We start from the raw sequence: 20287 nt of genomic DNA, 5'->3' as shown, positions 1-20287 counted from the left end.
ATTCAAAAATCAGGCAGCTGAGATCCAGTCTCTTAACCTGGATGGCAGAGCTAGGATACAAACCTATATCTTGTGCTCCTGAGTCTAGCACTCTCTCCACGCCACCACATTGCCTCACATGTTCTTATGTAAACATGGGCTTCAAGCTGTTTCTTTTTCCTTCTTTTAAACCCAGTGATGGGGATGAGTTCTATAGAGCTCTCCAGTTAGGTGGCAAAGCTAGGAGAAACAACTACCTTGAGGCCTACACAACCAGTGGCATATATCGACAAGACAGCCAATCTGGAGTAATGGGGAAGAAAGGGCTCAATCTCAGACAAACAAGCCAAACCCAAGTCTTGGCCCGGTAACCCCTCAGATCACCCTAAACAGCTAAGTAACCAGCCTGCTGACTTACTTTCATTCTCCACTGAGGGGTGGCTAGTACAATAATCTCACCTTTCTATTACTTGCTCTGGCCCAGACCAGGATAAAGTCCAGTGTAGCAAAGGTAAGCTAATTGGTCAAAGCCAATACCTCTGGATTTGATTTCATGGAATTTGGGTTCATATGAAACTTATAGAGGGTGTGTGTGTGTGTGTGTGTGTGTGTGTGCGTGTGTGTAGGTGGGAGCAGGGAACACAGACACATTCGTGGTTCCCCTCTTCACCTTTTGTAAGTAAGTGCTAAAAGAAACATTTAAAAAATCATAATAAATTGAGCTTTTACAGGGTGACTAATACACTAATCCCCTATAGGGATAAATTGGAGTCTGGGCTACCTTTGCTCCTAGAAACACAGCACAGGCCCCAGCATGATATAATACCTGGTTTCTCCTAGACTTATTACATTAAAAATGTGTTACAGGTGCAGAAAAATTCCAATCTGGCAAAAAGTTGTTAGAGAAGGAGACCAAAAATAGAGGCAAGATCAGGTTTCCACACAGATCCAAGTGGAAAATTTACCCCCGCTGACTGGCACATTCCTGCTTGATGTCATTCCCACCCACCCCCTACTCTCCTTTTTTTTCCTTCTACTTTTTCTCTCTCCCCTCCTTCCCATACAGGTCTTACACTGGAGAGGAAATGGGGGAATAAAACTACTAGGGCGGTATTCAATTACTCCTAGACTTAACATTTAATTATGTCAGGAGGTAGCCCCACCAATTCAACATAGAGATAGGTCTTGGTGGTTGACCAAAGCAGGCTGGGTAATTCCCACAATTCCAGGCCACAAACCACTCTTTTTTCTCAGGGTCATAAGAGTGATGACCACCAGGCCTTCTGATTGGAAGCCTGAGCTTCTTTCTGCTACATCACACCACATTCTGAGGCACCACTTTGGAATCAGGCTGACTGGGTATGATTCCTGACTCCACCTTTTCTGGTTATGTGACTAGAACAAGTTACTTAATTTCTTACCTCCTGCATTTCCTTCTCTGCAAAACAACCTACTTCACTGGGTTCTAATGAAGATTAAGTGAGTTAAATACATAAAGCATTAGAAGAGTAGCACAAAGTGAGTGCTCAATAAATGTTAGTTATTTTTATTATTTCTCTACTCAGAAAAATCCAACCAATGCTAGGCTCTCCCTCAGGGCACACTCAATCCATCTCCTCCTCATCCCTACTCTCCCAGGAGACCCTAGGTACTGGCTCAGTCATTTCACTACTTCTTCTACCTTTTCATAAGAACTAAGGAAAAATTGTATAAAGACTATATGATCCACAATGGAGTTTTCAAAACAGATAAGGGCTTTAACAAAATCTGGGCCCATAACTAATGTACTAATCCTTTAGGGCCCCAGGGAACCTCCAGGGTCTAACCCGCTCAAATTCCTGACCCTCTCAAGTCCCAGACCTTCATAACAGGCCTCTCTCATATATCTGGAAGGGAGAGAGAAATCCTTCCCACACTTGCCTGGGAAGGAAAAGAGAGTTATTACAGACAAGTTAGAATCCCCCTGAGCAAACTAACTGGCAATGAGAGTACAGTTGACCCTTGAACAAACAACATGGGGGTTAGGGGTGCTGATACCACCCCCCCCAGTAGTAAATCCACATATAACTTTTGACTCCCCCCCAAAATTATAATGTGAAAAAGAAATTCATATTTATTTAGAGGTATAACAATTCATGCATTGATAATAAAGAAGCAGCAGTATGACTGCTTTATGGTAGCCTAGTGTAATTGATACAATTGCTTCACGGTAGCCTAGCCTATATACACTTATGAATGGTCATAAAATTTTTACGGCACACAGTATTATAGTCACATTCATAATACAGTATTGGAAACATTGTTACTTTTTTTAAAAACCACTTACCTGTGATGATAGGCTGATAGGCAGTTTCTCCAATTACAAGAGACAGGCATACTGTATGGTAATGTAATTCTTTGAAAGAAAAGTTATAAAACAGTAAGAAAACTAAAACATTATTAATTTTACATGAAATGTTACTCACCTTTTGCCTATGTAAGGATAGGTTATCCACTTCAATACAAGTCTAGCACAATACAAGTGTGCACAATGTTCCACACATATATTTTTGTATATTTACTGAAATCCATGTATAAGTGGACTCACACAGTACAAACCCATGTTGTTCAAGGGTCAACGGTGTTTCCAACAGAAAGGCCCCTCTCAGGTGCTGAGTTTCTCTGACCATAATCCTCAGGGGTCACTTCAATAACTGGAAACCTCCAGGTTTCCAAGTTTTCTCTGAAGATTAATCTCTCACATTTGTACTACACTTTCAAGTTTATAACACTTTGTCACATCTACATCATTTGATCCTCATGAAAACCCAGTGAGGTTGAGTGGGAAATCTGTGTCCAATTCATAAATGAAGCTATGGATTTCAGGGAAGTAACTCACCAAGGTCATATCAGCCAAAAAAGCAGCCTGTGGGACTAAGACACAAGTCTTCTGACTCCTAGCCTGGTGCCCTTCCCATTCTGCCATGCTGCCTTACACACCTTCCCCGTCCTTTTCTCTAGATCCTTTTTAAAAGTGTGATCCTAGAGAAGCTGTGGTGAAGCTTGCCCTCCATCTCCCTCCCATCCCTGCTTTCCTTCTCTTGATCTCCTTAGGCATTTCTTGTCACCTACAAGGACCCAGCATCTTCTTCTTACACCTGAGGTGCCCAGAACCTACTATCTCTTCTGCCCTTTTCTGCTTTTTTCCTGCACATTCCTGTTCTCTCTACCTCCAAGGAACCCCTAACATGGGGATCAAAAACTACTGGAATCAGGAAGATTAATGGAAATGAGTCAACTGGGCTGGATATAAGAAACAACTGGGGTCACACAAAAACTTGTTCACCAATGTTCATGGCAGAAGTATTCACAGTAGCCAAAGAGTGGAAACAACCTACATATCCAATAACTGATGAATGGATAAACGAAAGTGATGTATTCATATAATGGAATATTATTCAGCCATACATGAAGTACTGAGCCATGCTAATATGGATGAAAACATTATGCTAAGTGAAAAAAGCCAGACACAAAATGCTACACAATTAAATATTCAGTACAGGCAAAGCCATAGAGACAGAAAGTAGATGAGTGGTTCCAGAGGCAGGAAGAGGAGGGACTGGGGAATGACAGCTAACGAATGGGAGTTTTCTTTTTGGAATGTTGAAAATAATCTGGAATTAGATAGTGGTGATAGTTGCACAACCTTGTGACTATAGTAAAAACCACTGAATTTCACACTTTAAAAGAGTAAATTTTATGGTATGTGAGTTATATCTCAATATAAAAAAAAGTGGAAGTAACAAAAACTATAGTAATCTGAAGAGCCGTTGTCTCATCTAAAGAACAGCCCTATTCAGCCTCAGCTAATTGCAATGGAAGAAAGTGGTCCCAGTGTTGAAATATTTTTCAATTTTTAAAAAGAAGTTGAAAGTCCAGAGTTTTGGATAAAATCTCTTTATTTTTAAAAGTTAGAAAATAATTCAGAAAATTTACATTCTTGGCAGCCTATATAATCTTGGGCCACAGGCCACCATTTTATGACCTCTGCTAACCCTGGACAATTCAGCTTCCATACCCTATCCAACAAAACAAAAGCCCTGTAGTTACTGGAGAAGCAACTACATATTGTTCCTCTAACAAGCTCTTAGGATATCTGATCAATGAAGCGAAGAAGGGTATACCCTCCTGGTCACTGCACCAACACAACATATTCTCTCCCAAAGGTTCAGCCCCAGACCCCCACTACCTCTGGGCCTCTCACTTCATAGTTAATAAACATTTTTTCAGCACCAGCTAGGTGCCAGGAACTCTTCTAGGTGCTATAGGAAAAACAAATGAATAACTCAAGGTCCTTTCTTTCAAGTTCAGTCAAGGGAGGGAGACAGATTTGTACACAAATCAAGGTAATACAAGGCAGAATTAAACCAGAACCTGCTAGCAGCACAAACAGTGTACTATGAAAACACAGACAAAGCAAGTATTAATTCTACCTGGAAATATCCGGGAAGGCGTTGTAGAAGAGGTGACATTTGGCTGAGCCATGAAGGGTAAGTTAAGTTTACCAGGTGGAGAAAAAAAGAAAAAGAGAGAGAAAGACAGGGAGGAGGGAGAAGAAAGGAAGAGGGGAGGGAAGAAGAAAGGAAGAGAGGAAAGAAGGGAGGAAGGAAGGAATTAATTAAATAGAGAATTAAATGAAATAGAGGGCATGGTACAAAAAACTGGGAGGACGGAAGGAATTAATTAAATAGAGAATTAAATTAAATAGAGGGCATGGTACAAAAAATTAAGGTAAAAGCTGGAAAAGTAGATCCCACCCTCCCTTGGGTCCACCATGGACCTTACACAACCTTTATCATACTGGGTTAAGAAAAACTTGCTCACACGTCTCTCTCACAAACTGAAATATGAGTTCCATGAAAAGAAGGATCATGTCCTATTCATCTTGATGTCACTGACATCCTAGCATAATGCCTGATACACAGTAGGTGCTCGATAAAAGTTGGTAGAATGAGTGAATTCATGAACCAACAAAGAATCAAAGAGAGATTAGGCTATGTATGAGGAAGGAAAAAGCAATCCATTTTAGCTGGAGATAAGAGACACAAGAGGACTGTAGTGGAAGTAGAGACTAGAAATGCAGGTTAGAGGTCAAATCAGGCAATATATAAACCCACAGGCATTTGATTTGGCTTAGGAGGCCTTTCTAATGTACCTCAGATTATGTGAATAGGACAGCTTCTTTCTCCTCCCATGCATTTCTCAGGCTCCAAAAACATTCTGACTAATGAAGGGTAAATGACTATGTAAAGGCAGGAAAACACATAGTAGATGCTCAGTAATAGTCTTTAAAAAAATTGAATGAAAGAGTGAATGACTCCATCCCAGAATGGTGTTGTTTTTTACATAACCACAGTATGTTCCTAACTCACATTCTATTTGCGGTCAGTTCTGACCCCCACATGTTTTTTCTTATACTCATACCCATTCTATATTTGTACTCTTGGGTTTGGGTCTTTACAAGCACATTTTCTTATTACGTTTCAACCCTAATTATGATAGGCTTATTTTTCCAATGCATAAGTTCATTCAGAGCTTTATTACTATTTTCCAGAAAATCAAAACCACACCAAATTTGGGACCCACAAATTTGATACACGCATTCTTCATTTCTTTGTCTGGAACATCAATAAACATGATGAACCAACTGGCTCTCAGGACCAGTCTCTACTGGGCCATCACTCAATATGTCCTACTATTGCCATACTATCCCCATCATCCACAAATCTTCAACCCTGATATTCAGCTTATTAAAATCATGTGGTCAAGAATCTATTAATACTTTTCCCAGATTATCTAGTGAAACAGATTATACTGGAGACAACTCCCTGGTCTATGGATCTTGTTCTTTTGCTATTAGAAATTAAAGTTGTCTGTATGATTTGCCCATCACAAAACCATGTTGACTCCTATTTAGTGTCTCAGGGTTTCCTAGGTGACTGCAAATTGATTGACTGATGGTTTGTTCTCATTTTTCCCAAAGATCTATAAGTTGGTGGTCTTTAATTACTAGCGTCATTCTGTGTTTCTCCCCTTCCTGTTTCAAAGATAGGCATATTTGCCCTTTTCCAGTCTTTAGGGACTTTTCCAGTTCTCCATCACTTCTCAAAAATAATGACCTGTGGGTTTGTGGCCACGTCTGCTTGTACAGCAAGCACCCCTAGGGTGCATATCGTCAAATTCTGCTGATTAAATACTTGCATTTTTCCTTCTCTCATTAACTGTTTCTCTCTCTTTGATTACCTGTTCATTTCTCAAAATTTCACCTTGACTGAACTTCCTCTAGTCAACTAGTTATCTGCGATGTGTTCTGAAGAGACAAGATGAAAAAATTCAGCCTTATCAATCTCCTTATATTAATAAGAATTCCTTCCTTCTTAATCGTGAAGTCAAATTTTTCTCGTCTATTTCTTTGCCAAATATCTTAAAAGTTATTTAGTCTTTGCTTTTCTATACATGCTAGTTATGTCTTCCTTCCAATTGTGACCATTCTTATTTTGTCCCTCTTCTGCTATTCTCATACATTCTGTTTTAGGGACAAGGCCTGATTTCCACATGTTGCAAACCTATTACATACAGAAACAGTACTGGGCACTAAGGAGACAAAGCAATTAAAAAAAAAAAAAAAAAAAAGCCCTGCCATTAATTTCATAGTCTAGTTCAAGAAAAGAACATGAAAGAAGAAAAATATAAGTTAAGTACTCCTTCCTCTGTATGCCTACGTTGTCTCTATTATAAACTGGTTTCGGTATATTGTGATCATTCCTTTACTCATCTGCCTTTCTTGACCTCTTCAAAAGCAGGGATCACATAAGGTTCACCTGAAACCCCAATGTCTCCTATAGTACCTGGAACTCAATATGTTTGATAAGGACGGGACAAAGGAGACAATACACAATAGCATATGTTAGATGTCACAGATGGTTAATTCTACAGAGGAGGGGTCATTTCTTCAGAGTATACTGTCAAGGAAGACCTCATACCTTTCTGTTCCATACTGAGTTCTATGTAAGTTTAAACTTTTTTTTCCTCTTCTCTTTTGCCTTCCCTACATTTAGTGGTAGAGTTGATTCCCTCTTTTTTACCCCCTTTGAAAGCTAGGCTAAACTCTGGCCTATAGAAATCCTTCCCCTATAATCAGTTTCCTGAGTCATCACTCCTACTCTGTTTCACCCCTACACTGCCCAAATGTATAAAAAGTCTTACCTACTGATATATGGGAGAGGGAGTGTCTGTATTACCAAGTATTTATTACCTGAGTTCCTGCAGTCGTATAGAGAAGCAAAAGTCACAACCTTAATAGTTCACTAGAAAACTGACCACATAGAAAACAAAACTCCACTCAAACATCCCTCTGTGCTTAACTAGGTTGGCACTTCCTATTGCACCAACTTCATTCAGTCTCCGCTGCCTATGGAATATTGTGATGTGACAATACAATGCAAATGCAGTGCAAATCTATTACAAGGTAAATTTTTAAATCTTGTAAAAGATACAGAATTTTGCGAAGCTGATGAAGATGACATGGAGGCTAATCAAATCACATGCAAAGTTACTGACAATTGAGAATCTAGCAATGGTAGGCCAGTTAACAACTGAAGACCACACAATGAACAAGGATTTTATAAGAGAATGACCTGAATATCAAATTTTTTTAATGCAAGGGAAAAAAATATATGGAGCCTTCAAATACTCTTGCAAAAATTATCCTCTTCATGATCACATTGTGAAAGTCAAACATTAGGAACAGCATTTCAGCTATCATACAATTTAGTCTAAAATGTTAACCCAAGAATCAATACTTGATTCTCTCTTCATTCTCAGAATTAGTGATTGTAACTCGAATGTTAATAAGATAAATAAATCTATTGCTATTGCTTGTTTCATTTTTCAAGATAACAAATCAATCAAATCCTTTTTTTTCTACTTACTATAAAATTTTGATCCTTTTCCTGACACCAATTATCCTGAAATAATGAGGTTTCCTATACTGCTTTGTCAGTTTTTACACTTGCAATTTGTTTTCCCCCAGCTAAACAATAAACCCTCCAAGGGCAGAAATTACGAATTCTATTTTTCTTTAGTATCTGCCTCCACCACCACCAAACCATTCCCAATCACAACCCACACACCTATTCGTGGAACAGAAATCTGAGGAAAGTAAGCATGCAGAATATATTAATGGCTGAGTACCTGACTTGGAGGCTAATTCTCCTGAAGGTAAGACTGGCTGTACCACCAACACATTCTCAACATTCATGGTGGTATCCAAGGTTTCTCACTAATTACTTAGCTACAGCTCCTTTAATTCATGACATGGTGTACCTAAGAAATGAAAAGAGATTGCCTTTTAATGTGTTTTTTGTTTTGTTTTTCCTCCTACAGGATATTCTCTCCTATCACAAAAGGAGTCATCAGCGTCTCTCTCCTGGATTATATCTGGGTTACCTAAAGCTATGTAGCTCTGTGGATCAAATCAAAGTTCTTGTTACCCAAAAGTTGCCTAACATTCTCTGCCATGTGAAGATCCGTGAGAACAATAACGTTTCCAAGTAAGTTGTGAGGAGTTTAGATTTTCCTCACGATGAAACAATGGCTAAGTGATGGGTTTGATGTGCCAGAAGGAAACTGAAATGTTACTTCTGAGTGAAGTTTCTACGATGAGAGGTCCTCAGGGGCCAGCACACTGGGGCAAAGGCATAGCTCAGTTTTAACATTAGGATAAGGAGGGCTTGTGGTATTGATTGGTGGAAGGAGTGGGCCCATTTAAAGGGGACACTATCCTTTCACTTTCCTCTATGCAACCACTGACATTCAGGTTAATGAATAGATGTCCTTTTCTTTCAGCACTGCTATTTCCAGTATCTTTTCTCCACAACCTAAAAAGTCGCATTTAAAAAAATCACTGGTGTAAATGGGTTCTAGTAGAGTAACTGGTCTCCCCTTAACCTTAAAGGACCCTCCCTACCCTCATTCCCCCCACCCCAACCCCCTGGCCAAAGGACTTGGTATGTTTCCTACACTCTTTATGGTTCTCTAGGGAAGAAAAGAACAAGGCCTGACCTTCTGGAAATTGCTCTATGATTTGGCATTATGGTGAATTACCGTTAACTTTGGAAAAGTTGCCAGATCTTGGAAATCTGACTCAGCTTTACCACTAGCCCTCTAGTACACCTCTGAAAGTCTACTAAAATGAACTGAACTGTGTTCAACACAAAAAGAAAAGGAAAATAAAGAACAGATAAGAAAAGAAAAAGAACTTGAAAAAGAGTTTGTCAAGCTTCAGTGTACAATTTAGATCCTCAGGCTCTAGCTGCACCTACAGATTTGCTTAACCAAAGGAGACTCTGATTTGGTCATTTAAAATCTGATCCCTAAAGTGAGAAGAACTTTTTAACTAGAGTATCTCACAATGTTTATTAAATACTACTTGGTGACAATGAAGGAGATGATGATGATGATGGTCTCTTCAGAGAACTCACTAGCTGCCATACTCTCTTCTTTCACTTACCAACTACACCTAGACTTAAGTCTGCCATCTGGTGGCCACTTCTACAATCAGCATTAGTTATCTCAGTCCTTCCCAAGAGGCTCATTTGTGGGTTGATTTTGCAATGGTTACTTTCATCCATTTTCTAGATTTGTATCTTAAAGGTTTAGACTCTATCTTTTAGTGGTTGTACCAACTAATTTCCATTTGCCAAGGATCCAAGTTTCATTTTTACAAAAGACTCCAGTAGCCTTCCCTCTGCCAGTTCCATCTCCCTCATCCTTAAAGACTAAACTGATTAGTGGTAGATGTTTCATGGTATTCTTCCTGGTAATTTATTTTCTAGTTTGATTACAGATAATATTTTAGCAATGTGGTCCTTTAGATTTTGTGCATACTTGTGCTAGTCAGAACCCCTCATTTAGTTCAGTATCAGTGACGGAAGAAAAGATATAGTTCCCAAGCAGGTTCTCAAAGATTTCAATTATTTGTGAGGCCAACAGTATGCCCAGATTGAAGCAGGATTTAATTTTCTTTTTTTTTTTCCTCTTATTGAGACAAAGGGTAGATTTTTCCATAGTCTTTTCCAGTGTGGGAATTGAAATGAAACTGATACCATGAAAACAAACTTTTCTAAGAGGGTAGCTGGTTAAAAGAGAGTGTATTCTGATGAAAAGCTCATGTCACAATCAATTTCATTTTCTGGCTCATCGCTTGGAGCCCCAGTGAGTATAACCCATCAGGGAGAGCCCTCAGAGGATTTTCATGAGGGTGGGAACATATGTTAGCACCTCCTGTCTTTCCATCCCAAAACAGGAGGGCTTTCCTTTCCTCTCTAGCCTGCTCCTGAGAGCACATTGTTGCTCCCTGCAGAGTTAGAAAATGTGCCAACTGAATGTGTTTAGAGATTTGTGCTAAAATACCTGTGGAAACAATGTTGCCCAAGAGGCATTTACCTTGATCTTTTCAAGATCCTTTTGAAGAGCAGCTTTTGGGGGACAAACCAGATGTGCTTTCCTCCCACCACCATTCTTTTCCCTTCCCTTCTGCAGGACATTTGGAAAAGTTCAGTAGGAAGGATTGTAGAGCATGCAGAATAAAGACACAGATGACTGGTTTGAAAGGAGGATGGAAGCAGTGGTGTGTGTCCCCTGGTTCCTTTTATTGGAATTGTCTGCTGTTCCTGTTTGTGATTCTCCTCAAGCTTTTGGAAGGGGAAGGAAACCAAAATAGTACCCACGATCACAACAGGCCAGGGTTGAAACGTGCCATGTGGTTTCTTGCCTGAGCTGGACCAGAGTCCTGTGGTTACCCAACTGCTGAATTAACCAGCAGATGCCCCTGTGGTAAAATGTAGGGTCTTAGAACTTACAGGGGATCTTCAGGAAAAGAAAAATGAAGACAGGAAATTATTACAAAATATTTCAAAGCTCCAATCTCAAAAACTGATTCATTACAAATCAGACCTGCTGTTCTGAGGTGTATGTGGTTTGATAGGTGAAATAAGCTTAAGTTAGAAAGAGTTCGTTTTAAACTCCATTTGGGTGGTAAAAAAGTTCAAATTTCAAGAATTGCATCAAGTTTTAACCACCAAAAATTGGTTATTCAGGTTCTGGACATATGCAGTAAAAATGTTCTGAGCTGTGTTCTGAACTTTTGTTATATTTCTAATTTTAACTTGACTCAACATACAGAGAGGAGTGGGAATTGGTCCAAAAGCTTTCTGGCTCTGAATCTATGGAAAGTGTGGATCATACTTCTGACTGCCCCATGCAATTGTTCTTCTACGAGCTCCAGATGGCAGTGAAAGCTCTCCTTAAGCAGATCAATATACCTCTACACCAGGTACTAGTCTTTAGCATTTTTATCTTCTTTTTATGGCTCATGGAAACTGCATTATGGGGTAAAACTCAAGAGGTAAAAAAATATATGTATACATATTTTGTTCATTTATTTACATACCACTTTGCACATACATGCACATTTTCAATTTGATGCCTATAAGTGGACACAGACTGCACTTCTGTACCTTTTCTCTAGCTCCTCCATGTTGACGTCTTCCAAAGTTCCCAGAGCCCACTTCACTGTGGTTTGGTTAAACAAGGAAAAATAATTGGCTAACCCACCTTGAAAGACATCAAGTCTCAGCTTCAGGATAGCAGGAAGCAAGGGGAATAAATAAATAAACAAATAAATAAATAAATAAGTGTATGGTTAGATTTGCAAATAATTTACTTAAGAACAGAAGACTATTGGTAGTCTAAGTCTAGAGCAGTGGCCAAGGTTATGCCATGCTATCTTTCCACAAACAGAAAATTTGCTGTCAAAATCACTTGTCTTGTCTAAATCAAGATGTGCAAATCTTACCTCCACTAATAAGCAACTTCAAAAAAAAAAAAAAACCCTGTAGGCACAGAAGAGAAGAGTAAAAGTTTATTAGGTTCTGTCTAGTAAGCTAACATCATGTAGCATTAGGTTAGATTCTTTTTTTTTTTTGACCTACATTCACCATCTCTCCCCACTCAACACACACACACACTACTATTCCTATACACACAGAAAATAAACCAAGTTTAGCCTGCAAACAGGAAGACTGCAACAGGAGTGACTGGCTCTCTTTAAATAACAAAAGTTGTCTTTAAGAAAGACAACTATGAATTGGCCTCTGACCCATGGAGGCAAGAGTCTATCCGAGAGTGTTCTTCCATTGGGGTACTGCTCTGATTACAAGTCAATATTGCAAGCCTAGTCCAAAACAGCCAACACTGATGAAGAATAAATTGCACAAGATGCTATAAAGGCACTAGAGGAGCAACTCGATTATTCTGGGGGTGGCCATGTACTCGGGAGGAGGAAAAAAAATACCAGCTCAACTTGCAACAGTAGATACCATTAAAGGGTTTCTGGGGCTTAGAAAGTTTGAAGCAGCTCATATTTCACTGGTGACTCTTGGGCTACGTATACATGTTGGGAGAAGGCTGCCTAACTGCCTAAGAGTACATACTTTTTTTTTTTTTTTTGGATACTTGTAAAATTTTCTCAGTCCTTGGCCAGAAACTACATTTTCCCCCCTTAACCAACTTAAATTGAAACTAGTAGATTTTTAATTCAATCCATTTTTGTTGCTTCATGTAATTATATTCATCATTTTGAAAAGCCCACAGAATGCAATCATTTTCTGCTTTTATAAGAAGCATAAATGTTGTTTTCAGAGTTTATGTGGAACATTACTGCTTTAAATCTCGATTTTATATAGCATTATTAAATGGACTGAACCCTAATATTTATGTTGTATAAAAATTCCAAGCTTGAAGTTGTGTAATTTTGTTAGATGTTTTATGCCAGTTTGGTGTTGTTTATGTAAGTGCCATGTTGTAACTCTCCTATTTTTCCTCCGCGCGTGTCCCTCTGCAGGCAAGGAACTTCCGCCTCTACACACAGGAGGTGTTGGAAATGGGTCACAATGTGTCCTTTCTTCTCCTGCTCCCTGCCTCAGACGACGTCTGTACAGCCCCAGGACAGAATAATCCTTACACCCCACACTCAGGGTTTCTTAACCTCCCTCTTCAGATGTTTGAACTTGGTATAGTAGCTTGTTTCACCTAGAAATATTAACCCAGCCTCCTTATAATAAAATCACAAAGTTATATCTGTTCCCCCTTGTCCCAGTGGAGGGTCAATAAATCACATGACGGCTTTGGCAACAACCCTTCCTAGAACTGTGTACAAGTCTGAGAGAAAGCAAAGCTCCAAAACTATGTGCCTGAGCAATAATTACTGAAACCTAGCTAAGGCCCAATGGACAGGAGGGACTTCTAAACAGAAAGTTCAGTTATCAGGCTGCAGTTCTTGCCTCCCCTTTGCTTTCCTAAAACATAAATACAAGAACTAATGTTTTCATGAAAAGCACTGCCCCTTCTCTTTCTTCCTCCCTTCTTTTTTTTTTCTTTTCTTTCCTTTTCTTTTCTTTCCTTCTTTCTTTCTTTCTTCTCTCTTCCCCCCTCCCCACCCCCTCTTTCCTCCAAATGGGAAAAAAAATACTGAAATTAAAATGTAAAGTATGTATCACTTTAAAGGGGAAAAAAGTCTATAAGTAGTGCTAATTTATTAAATAGACTCAATTTCTAGCAGACCATTTGAGAAGTTGACAGGGTCTCCCAGGATGCAATACTGTGATTATAATGTGGGATTCTGAATGGTGGAAGATCTTGTCCTAACTTTCAAAAATGAATAGCCTGGGCCCCAGGTTCTCTATTTTTGCAGAGACCCCTGCTGCCCACTGAAAATGTGAATAGGGAAGCTTTGTCTCTTCCCCATGCTTCATTTTGTAACAGGCCAATAAGAGGCAACTAACAAGAGTTCCGTCAGTTCAAATGGATTGCAGGATTTGTGGGAGTGTGAGTGACTGGGTGGGTGGAATGGAGGCAGACTCTCTTTGGACTGCTCCCCAGCCACCAGATTTAGAAACAGACAAGGCAACTGCCTGATGTCTCATTCTGAGACCTGGGCATCTGAATCTGAATTTATCTCTTGAGGATAAATGGATAAAGTCTCCCAGTTTCCCTTGCTCCAAGCAGTTTACATGCCCAAAAGCTGATGAACAGCAATTGCTATTTCCAGAGGAGGGAGAGTTATAAAGGGAAGCCTGAATCAGACTTGCAGACTGGGACTTGAGAGTACTGGGTCCTCTATTGTGTGGCACTGGCAATCATTTAACCTTCTTGTACCTCTTCTGTGCCAAATCATTAATAATATTGGCCATACCAATCCCAAAATGCCTGAAAGTGAATGTGACCATTTAATGAGTTCCCCATCCAATGAACATTTTTAGTCTATGATATAACTGAACCGCTATTACAAAACATACTTTGAGTCAGGGTATTTCAATTCAAGTCGCTACATGCACATTAGGTACCTACTGTGGAGATTAAGAGATGAGTTAAGACAAAGGCTCTGCCCTCAAGGGGCTTTTTAGTACAGTGGTAGGAGTAAAATAAGAACATGAGTTAATTTTTAAATGATGTATAATGTGCCAAAATCTTATGCGTTAAGTGATATTGAAAAAAGAAATGAAAGCACATTTTCTCAAAGAAGGTATCAAAAAGCCATCTTGGAGAGGGGATATTTGATATGGGTGTTAAAGAATGGACAGGATGCTAATAAACATGGATAATGAAAGCTTTTTTTGTCAGAGGGAGCAGAATGAGCAAAGACGTAAGAACAGAAGAACTCAGAAAGAATCAGAAAAAGAACAAGTGGTCCAGTTTGGCTAGATCTGAGAAATGAACTGAGGAAATAGTAGACATAAAGCTGTATGGACAAGCTGTAGCCATACTGGGCAGTACTGTTAAGAGTCAGGCTGAGGAATCTGCTTAAGATGGATTGAAAGCCGGGTTGGGAAGATAGTTCAGAGGTTATTATAATACTCCAGTGTTAAGATAGACACAAAACAAAAGAAGGGAACAAACACAGATGTAAGAAACACTGGAAGTAATCGACAAGACTGGACAACTGTTTGAATGAGAAAAGGCAAAGTTTAGAGACTTCTAGAATACCCCCGTGGTTTTTAGTTTCAACGACTGTGAGGATATTGCTGCCATTAACCAGACGTACATAAGGAAATCAGAGAAGAAAATGCTTTGGGGAAGAATATGATACTTTTAGCTCTGAATATCTTGAGTCTGTAGGTGCTAATTCAACATCCAAGTAGACATATACAACTGGCAGTAAAAATGCAGGAGACAAAGTTGGGTACCAAACACAGAAATTTGGCCAATGTCTACTGATAACAGCTGAAGCCATGAAAGTGAATGATTTCCCAGGGATAGATAAATGAGAGAGAAAAGAACTAAAGAAAATACTTCATTGGAGAGCCAACTGGGAGTCCACTCTGTGTGAAATGGTCATTACTGTTCCATGATTACAGGCAAAATACATGAGATTCATTTCCCCATGCCTCAGTAGGGAATGGAATGATCAGTGATTTAGTATCAGTCATAATAGTGACTTGACTTGACTCTCAAGACCCGGAGGACCAAGCCCTGCAAGTATCGTATCCTCTCTATCTTGCTTTCTGGGAGGCTCACACACTATTCTTGGGCAACCACACTTTATCCTACTGCTGTTACTCTCTATTCTACAATTTCCTCTCTTCACTCATTTGTTCACTAATTCATCAATAAATATTTAAGTAACCTACTATGTGCCAGGCACCATTCCAGGTATTGAAGTATCAGCAATGAACAAACTCCTCATGGAGCTAATAACAGTCCAGTGGGGGAAACAAATGGTAAACTAATCAACAAACATTGATATTGTAAATGTCAGACAGTAGTGAGAGCTATGAAGAAAAATAAATCAGGATAAAGGACTGGAGTGCAGTGACAGGAACTACAATTTTGTATAGGACGACCTGGGAAGGCCTCTCTGAAGAAGATACATTTGAGCAGAGATGCAAGATTTCCATGCAATGAAAACAGCAAGTGCAAAGGCCTTACAGTAGGAGTGTGCCTGGCTAAGACATCAGTGTAGGTGGAATATAGTAAGCAAGAGCAACAAAGATAGGAAACGATATCAGAAGATCAGCAGTGGCCAGATCATGCACGGCTTCATAGATCATGATAAGGACTTTGGATTTTACTTTAAGTGTGTTGGAAATACAATGGAGATTTTTGAGTAGTCGAGTAACATATTAAAAGCTCTGCAGAATCTGGTAGTCCTCCCCACAAAAAAATAAAAAGTTTAACTTTGTTTAACCCAACATTTTCCAAATTCATTTGACAACAACTAGAACCATTTTGGGCATGGCACCTATTAAAAACCCACAGAAAACATACTTCAGGATATGATACCCTAGAACAGTGCTTCTCAAACTTTAATGTACATAAGAAACACTTAGAGAGCTAGTTAAAATCGATTCTTGGAGTCCCACTCCAGAAATCCTGAGTCAGTAGGGGCTGGAGAATTTGCATTTCCAACAAGCTTTCAGCTGATACTGAAGCTGCCAATCCGTGGACCACACTTGAAGCAGTACTGCCTAGAACACAGAGAAAAAGACGTTTTAGGAACTTAGAAAACTAGGGTTGTGGTTAGCAAAGGAATAGAATCCAACAGTGTCTATCTCTTTGAACCGTCTTACCTCTTCTTAATACTAAAAGCACTATAAGACCATCAGGTACTATCCTTCCCCTGTGAAAACCAGGCTATAGATCAAAGCCTGGATCTCAACAGTTCCTGACTTTAAGATGTTATTTTTTCCTAGAGTAAAACATAACTTCTTACCCTACTGGTTCTCCGTTGTTACCATATCATTGGTGACCCAGCTGATTAATGAAGGCCATGTAAGTTTCCAGAAAAGACCACTTGATTGGGCTTGTTTCCACTGGCATACACAATCCTATTAGTCTTTTCTAGGGATCAGGAGGAAATATTGCCAGTATCAGGAAATTAATATACTCTAGTACTATGCTTATTGTACTTTAGCACCACCAGCAACAATTTTTTAAGTACTACTGGGCCTTAGTAAGAACCATGATAAACTCTCTTATTTCCAAGCAATCAGAGCTTCCAAAGAGGCAGATTATCAGTTACTTCCTCCATCAGACATCAGCCTGCAAGCACTTAATAATACCGTCTACAGGAACTCCTAAGAGCTTGCTACAGTGGGCCTAGGCCCCTCGAAGAAAGACCTAAGCAATTTTTGCTTGTTTTTGTATAGGTAGGGACTTCTATATTCCATAGACAGGTCCATAGTAAAAGGTCAATAGATACACTAAGCATTCCTGAGAAAGAGAATGTTGTTGAAAATTCAATCAGAACTCAGAAAATTGTAGTAACAACATAAGAGTTCTAAGAAAACTTGAAAAGTGCAAATTATGGGAATATGCTCCCTATAACAGAATAAAGTGTTATACTACATTTCAGTCTGACTTGTATAAGTCATCCCTTATACAACGAAAAGATCTGAGATTTGGCACACTGACCATGTTCCTGCCAGTGGCCCGAGTGAATCATAAATAACTTGCTAACCAGCTATGGAAAACTGTATCTGTGCCTATTCCAGCACAAACTAGATCTAGCAAGGACAAAATGATAAAGGAGCTTAGCCCTCTGTCTCCTGGAGTAAAGACTAGGCTGAGGAAGACCCACAGGATGTTCCTTCATAGGATTACTTGTTGGGGAAAGAGAGAGACCATCATACAGGAGGATGCTGTGAGACCTCTATAAGCAGGGTTGAGCTGAGGCAAAGTGGTACAATTGCAGACCCACTCCCCCTCCACAGAGTGAGAGCTGATACTCCCCGACCCTTTGGATAGAAGCAGGATAGCACTCCTCTGCAGTAATAAAGTATGTGCCTAGGGAACAACAAGGATCACTATGTATGCTGTTCCCAGAAATGAAAGGAAAAGCCCTTAGAAACTCTGTTCAGTGATATGGTCTCTTGAGGATTTGCCTAGCCTACACTGAGAAGGTCACCCTGCCCTGACCCTGTGGGCAGTCACAATTGAGAGCAGGCCTATGAAGAAGAAAGTTGACTTTTATCAATTTCCTTGGCTCTATGATTCCAACTGACTTGACTAGCAAGATTAAGAAACTGGGGACATTTTCTAGAAACAGTTTGAAGCCTGGTATATATTTCATACTTCAGTGCTTGGCTGCATCCTTCATTCAACAAATATTCACTGAGTTTCCACTGTATGCAAAGTACTGTGCTGGGGCTGGACATATAGACATTAATAGGACACAATCTGCCCACCAGAAGTCTAGAATCCAGTGGAGGATATAGACATCTACACCAATAGTCCCAATGCAAAGAAAATCCTGCTGTAAGATGTAGGTTGTTGAATTTCAGAGGAAAGACACCTAATCCTTTCTTACAGAGATAATATTTGAGATAGACCCTGAAGTATAAATAAACATTCAGAAAAGGAAAGAAAAGGTAGAAAAGGAAAATCATTTTAAGCAGAAGGAATAGCATGCACAAAGGCTTGGAGACGTGGGAAAATGCAGCTCAATTAAGTACACTCTTAGTAGTTCATTGTGAAAGATGCTTAAGGCATCTGAGGAAGAGTGACAGAAGATAAAACTAAAATTAAAAAAAAGTAAAAATCACAAAGGGCTAGGCCATCCTAAAGCGGTTAGATTTTATCCTATAGGCAAAGAGGAGTCTTTTAAAAGATTTTAAGAAAATGAATAATATGGTCTTACTAGGTTTTAGCAACTCTGTGGATTGCAGGAAAACAAAAAAAGGACTGAGGCTAGAGGCAATGAGACAGTTAAGAGACTGGCCCAGGTGGGCAATGATAAGAACTCAAACCAAGACTGCCACAGCAGGGGTACAGAAGAGAAGGCAGAGGCAAGAGGAATTTAGAAGTTAAAATCAATAGGACTTTGTGACTGATTTAATGTGGTTGGAGAGCAAGATGGAGGAGCCAGAGAGTCTGAATAGGGTGCTGAAATGGATAATGCTGCCATCTACCAAAACAGGAAATAAGAGGGGAGGAACAGGTTTGGGGGGAGGGGAGAGATGATGAGTTAGTTCAGTTTGACAAATGATGAGTTTTGTTTGAGGTGCCTGTGGGATATCCAGGCATTGAGCCTAATGGAATCCAGGCCACAGGCTTATAAGAAATGGCACGGTCTCAACCCTCATTCCTAATGCCCATTTTTCATGATTTAGGGTACCATTCCTGAACTCCAACATCAACTCATTCACTACCAGGAATCTGTAGAGAGGCATCTTATGCCCAGGTTCCTTCTGACACCTTGGCAAAGAATCACGGAACTAAACTGACCCTAGGAGGTAATCTTGTTGGTTCCTTAGCTTCCAAACTAGGCTACACGGCCCCGATTGATTAGGACTTTATTGAGTTAGAGATCTTTAGGAAGAATATTCTAATCTCAATCCCATTCTAATATTCTACCTACTAAATGCCTCATTCTTCCCAGGGGGACGTGGTAGGGATGTGAACAAAAATTTATTTTATATCTGATATGTGCCACATGCTATGCTGGGCACTTTACTGCTTATTATTATGTTGTTTTATCCTAGGTAGGCATTATTACCCCTGTCTTAGATATGAGGAAACGGAGGCTCCCAGGGGTTATATGCCGATTATGATGACGGTAGTAAGTGGCAGAACTATGATTCAAATCCAGTTTCATCTGACACCTAAGCCTGAGTACTTTCCACTCCACTATACTCCTAATCTCACCTCCAGTGTCGGTGCTAACGGCATTGTAGTCTGTCACTATTTTATACAGAAAAAAGAGAGAGAAAACACCACAGAAAATCAGTCTTAGTTTGTAAATTAATAACAAATCATGTGGTCTGGGATAATGCATTTTTGTGTCCTTATACCATTTTGCCTGTAAAATGCATGTGATTCACATTAGAAAAAAATTAGAAGCTTCCAGTCTATCCTCCCCTTCTCAGTGATGGCTACCAAATGTATCATTGCTAAACCACAAAAGACTATGTTAAAGTAACATTTGTTAAAGTAACATTAAAGGCTCTGGATAAAAACCACTAGAGCGGGAAAGCGAAGCCCTGACCTTGTCGTTGAAAGGTCCTCATAGCTCAGTGTGGTGAGTGGCACGGGTGGTGTGGGCACTGTGAGACCACCCACTGATCCAAGGCTCTGACCACAAGGAGACACAACAAGAGAAAGTTGTGGACACCCTGGCGTTCTAGAATTCAGATGGGACCGATAGTATTTCCTTTACAGAAATTCTTCAGTGCCTCTCACTATCTTCCCAGTCATATTTTAGAAAGAAGGA

General features: G+C 39.6%; 1 protein-coding gene across 1 annotated transcript in view; it reads left to right on the top strand.

Annotated features, from left to right (window-relative positions):
• Nucleotides 1-20287, top strand: part of ANKFN1 (ankyrin repeat and fibronectin type III domain containing 1) — a 138904-nt gene that overhangs the window by 94157 nt on the left and 24460 nt on the right. Inside the window, exons 12-14 of the mRNA XM_061176247.1 lie at nucleotides 8404-8570; nucleotides 11203-11353; nucleotides 12923-13091. Of these exons, the coding sequence (XP_061032230.1) occupies nucleotides 8404-8570; nucleotides 11203-11353; nucleotides 12923-13091 (487 nt within the window). The remainder of the gene's footprint in view (nucleotides 1-8403; nucleotides 8571-11202; nucleotides 11354-12922; nucleotides 13092-20287) is intronic.

This window comes from Eubalaena glacialis, chromosome 19 (assembly GCF_028564815.1).
Source record: "Eubalaena glacialis isolate mEubGla1 chromosome 19, mEubGla1.1.hap2.+ XY, whole genome shotgun sequence".
NCBI classification, from domain to species: Eukaryota; Metazoa; Chordata; class Mammalia; order Artiodactyla; family Balaenidae; genus Eubalaena; species Eubalaena glacialis.
Note: the sequence above shows the minus strand (reverse complement) of the source record. Positions and strands in the feature narration are given on the sequence as shown.